Below are 4681 nucleotides of genomic sequence, written 5' to 3' on the forward strand. Positions count from 1 at the left end.
TTGGACTGTAAAAACTCATCAGTAGATAAATCCCCCCCCCCTCCCCCTTTCCCTCAGCCTCTGCAATGCCTCCGTCCGCGCATCTGTTCTCGAGTCGATCCATTGCGTCATCATAATGGCCGACGTGTGGCCGCGATTTGTCTGCGGACGCTTCCCATTGGTGGGGGCTTGTCCGGGAGGTCACGTGATTTAGGGCGACCTGTGACCGGACCTCCGCGACATAAGAGCTCTTCATTAGCTCTGCGCATGTCAATTTGGTTACGTCACAGGAAGCGAGGGAGGGCGGGGGAAGGCTGTCCCCCCACGATAAATTCGCTCCGGCGACACGTTCCTTTTATCTGACTGCAGTATATAACAATTAACGGCGACCGGCCGCTCTCGTAAAGACGCGGAGCCCGTCTGGCGGCCTCTCCTCTCCCTAGCCCCACACCCCACACCCCACACCCCTGCACCCTCTCCGAACAGGGGCCTAATTATAGATCGCGCTTTCGGGGTTTCCGCTTCTGGCTGGCTCTGCTGGTTGCACACAGCAAATCGCCTGCCTGCTGGCTGACCGAGTCTAGCACAGTCCCGGTGGCAACTCGGCTCTAAACGAAAATTGATTGCAGCGGGACAAGCAAGGCTACAAGGGGAGAGAACTTTTGGGGGGGTAATTATTTGCTTGGCAAAAGGTTTACGGGCTTGCCAAGTACGTTTGAGCAGAACTGTGTTCGGGGAAAAGCTAGCATGGGAAAGAGAATAAGAAGAAGGAGAAGAAGAAGGTTTGTGTTGTGCAATTACAGATATGACAAAGCAGAAAAAGAAAACACAGAGAGACGTATGGGTAGGGTGGGTGGGTGGGTGGTGGGTGGTGGGTGGGGGAAAATGGTGGAGACGATGATAGGATGATGACGAGCAGACTACAGGCAGAGTACAGTGTATTGTCTGGTCTGAGGGGTTCGTTAGTGCGTGTGTGTGTGTGTGTCTCTGTGTGTGTGAGTGTGTGTGTGTGTGTGTTTCTGTGTCTGTGTGTGTGTGTCTGTGTGGGTGTGTCTCTATGTGTGCTGTTGCTGCTTCGCAAAGTGCTGTCCATTTCTGTACAGTGTAGCGCTATGCTAACCCCTGTCCCGTGCTGTGCTGTCTTATCCTCTGCTGTGCTGTCCTGCCCTCAGCTGTCCTGCGTTGTGACGTGCTGTCCTGTGACGTCATGTGCATTCCTTCCCTGTCCTGATTGCTTTCTTCTGAAGGGAACAGGGATCATGATGACGCAGTTGGTGATGATGATGATAATGATGGTGACGGTGATGATTATGGTATGATGATTGATTGATTGATTGGTTATATTGCGATGGAGACGTCGATGAAACAGATGACGATCAAAACGATTAATCTTTAGTGTTGTTATTGTTGCTGCTGCTGTTACTATTGCTACTGGTCGTGGTGTTCCTGTTGATGATGATGATGATAATGATGACGACCACGATGATAACAATCACGATGATGATGAAAAAAGGGGTTGAAGAAGCAGAAGAAGAAGAAGGAGGAGGAGGAGGAGGAGGAGGAGGAGAAGAAGAAGAGGAAGAAGAAGAAGAAGAAGAAGAAGAAAAAGAAGAAGGAGGAGGAGGAGGAGGAGGAGAAGAAGAAGGAGGAGGAGGAGGAGCAGGAGGAGGAGGAGGGGAAGGAGGAGAAAGAGAAGTATCCATTTCATGACGTAACGGACAATTCACTCACCTCGTGCAGTCGGACCATCCACCCTACCTCTCCAGGTCCAGGTACCAGCAAGAACTATGGCAGCATGGCAGTGTCGATAATTGGCAACTGCAAACGATCCCCCACCCCCCCACCCACCCACCCTACCAATCAATCCCAATCCCCACTCTCACCCCACCCCCACCCCCACCCCCTCAAACAACGATCAGCCACATAACCGGTAACACAGACACCCCTCAACTCTCCGCACCCAACTCCACCCACCCACGTTTACCCACCCTCACAAAGCACCGCCACTTGTCACTAAACTCTCCTAAGTGCGCCCTTCCTTTCATTTTCCTCGGTAACTCAGTAAGTAGTTCGATTAATTCCCTCCGCTGCGCCAGAGTCCAAGACAGGTACTGGTACCGGCTTCTCTGGTGGTCTGGCTTTGCCTGGGCCTCAGATGTGGGACTGGTTTCCTGTCTACGACACTGCGGCATGCGAGGACTTAGTCCCCCTCCCAGACAGAGCCGTGTCCGTTTCTCCCATGGACGACTTTTTCGCCGATGAGGCTTTTAATATCCAGTGTCCGAAAAGAGAAGGCTGAAGTACTTTTTAATTAAAAAAAAACAACATATAAAACTCAAGATAACAACAGATTTCGAAAAACAAACTCTTGGGATGGAATTCAAAAGAAAGAAAGTGAAAGAGATTAAAAGAGAGAGGGGGGGGGTGAAACAACAGACACACACACACACACACACACATGCATGCATGCACGCACGCACACACACACACACACACACACACACACACACATGCAAGCACGAACACGAACACACACACACACACACACACACACACACACACACACACACACACACACACACACACACAAAAGAGAGAGAGAAAAGAAACAACAACAACAACAACAACAATACCTGAAAACTAAAAAAAGATGGGGAAAAAAAAAAGCAAAGAAGACTTTCTTCGCTGCTGGAAAACGGAAACCCCCACCGCTCGGACGCTGGCTTTGCGCATGCGCCGTGTAAACGAGTGCAACTCACGTCTGTCGGTCTGTCGGTCTGTCTGTCGGTCTGTCTGTCTGTCTGTCTGTCGGCGGCGGGTGGAAGAGGGGGGGGAGGGAGGAGGGGAAGGAAGGCGGAGGGGGGACCGATTGTGATTGGCGGAGAACATGCTCCGAGTGAAACTCCATCCCTGCCCTGTCCTGTGCGTCATTCCATCCTGCTGTCTGGATCCACCCCACCCCCACCCCACCCCCGGCCTCTCTCTCTCTCTCCCTCTCTCTCTCTTAATGCGCTTCTAAGATCTCCTTGCACAACGCACGTGAACCGTCCAGACGTAATTAAATGAAATCTGGACTTCCCCTTGTCTCTGCTAGCATGGATGGAGCTCAGGAAGGACAGGGGGGTGGGGGCGTGGGGGAGGGGTGGGTGGGTGGGGGGTGAGGGGGGGGGGCAATGTTGGAAGCTTTTAGCTTGGGCACCTTAGTCCTTCAACAACAAAAACAACCACCAAAAAAAAAAAAAAAAAAAAAAAAAAACATCCGAAACAAAACACCAAAAAAATAGGGAGAAAAAATAAATTTAAAAGAAGAAGAAGAGAAAAAAAGAAAGATGAAAAAAAAAATAAACAGAAAACCCGTCGGCAGCGAAGATGAGAAGAATGGTTTAAGATCGAAGGAGAGTTGCGAGAGGGGCTGGGGAGGGGTTGGGTGTGTGGGGCTGTATTTGTCTCATGAGACGATAGGAAGATGAAAGGTTTTGAGATAGTGTGTGTGTGTGTGTGTGTGTGTGTGTGTGTGTGTGTGTGTGTGTGTGTGTGTGTGTTTGTCTGTTTGCCGCGCGCAGATGAGCGATAAAAGCTAAATAATTTACCGGGGAAGGGATTAAGAAAAGATTTTGCTGTGCAGGTGAACAGGAAGATAAATCATTCACTGGGCTGGAGGAGAGGGAAAATAGTGCTGTGGAGATGAACAAGAGAAGGATGAATCTTTTGTTGAGGAGGGGTAACCCAAGATACTGTTGCGGAGAGGAGCAAGACGATGATTTGATCCACTGAGGAAGGGCTAACAAAGATAACAAAGATACATACTGTTGCGGAGAGGAACAAGACGATGGTTTGATCCACTGAGGAAGGGCTAACAAAGATACATACTGTTGCGGAGAGGAACAAGACGATGGTTTGATCCACTGAGGAAGGGCTAACAAAGATACATACTGTTGCGGAGAGGAACAAGACGATGGTTTGATCCACTGAGGAAGGGCTAACAAAGATAACAAAGATACATACTGTTGCGGAGAGGAACAAGACGATGATTTGATCCACTGAGGAAGGGCTAACAAAGATACCTACTGTTGGGGAGAGGAACAAGACGATGGTTTGATCCACTGAGGAAGGGATAACAAAGATACCTACTGTTGGGGAGAGGAACAAGACGATGGTTTGATCCACTGAGGAAGGGCTAACAAAGATACGTACTGTTGGGGAGAGGAACAAGACGATGATTTGATCCACTGAGGAAGGGCTAACAAAGATACATACTGTTGCAGAGAGGAACAAGACGATGATTTGATCCACTGAGGAAGGGCTAACAAAGATACATACTGTTGCGGTGAGGAACAAGACGATGATTTGATCCACTGAGGAAGGGCTAACAAAGATACGTACTGAGGAAGGGCTAACAAAGATACGTACTGTTGCGGAGAGGAACAAGACTATGATTTGATCTACTGAGGAAGGGCTAACAAAGATACGTACTGAGGAAGGGCTAACAAAGATACATACTGTTGCGGAGAGGAACAAGACGATGATTTGATCCACTGAGGAAGGGCTAACAAAGATACATACTGTTGCGGAGAGGAACAAGACGATGATTTGATCCACTGAGGAAGGGCTAACAAAGATACATACTGTTGCGGAGAGGAACAAGACGATGGTTTGATCCTCTGAGGAAGGGCTAACAATGATACATACTGTTGCGGAGAGG

At 49.3% G+C, this 4681-nt stretch overlaps 1 protein-coding gene across 1 annotated transcript in view; it reads right to left on the bottom strand.

Moving 5' to 3' along the window:
• LOC143276635 (uncharacterized) overlaps positions 1 to 248 on the bottom strand; it is a 66039-nt gene extending 65791 nt beyond the window's left edge. Inside the window, exon 1 of the mRNA XM_076581252.1 lies at positions 125 to 248. Coding sequence (XP_076437367.1) covers positions 125 to 248 — 124 coding nt within the window. The remainder of the gene's footprint in view (positions 1 to 124) is intronic.
• Between the last annotated feature and the right edge of the window lie 4433 nt (positions 249 to 4681).

This window comes from Babylonia areolata, chromosome 32 (assembly GCF_041734735.1).
Source record: "Babylonia areolata isolate BAREFJ2019XMU chromosome 32, ASM4173473v1, whole genome shotgun sequence".
Taxonomy (NCBI): Eukaryota; Metazoa; Mollusca; class Gastropoda; order Neogastropoda; family Buccinidae; genus Babylonia; species Babylonia areolata.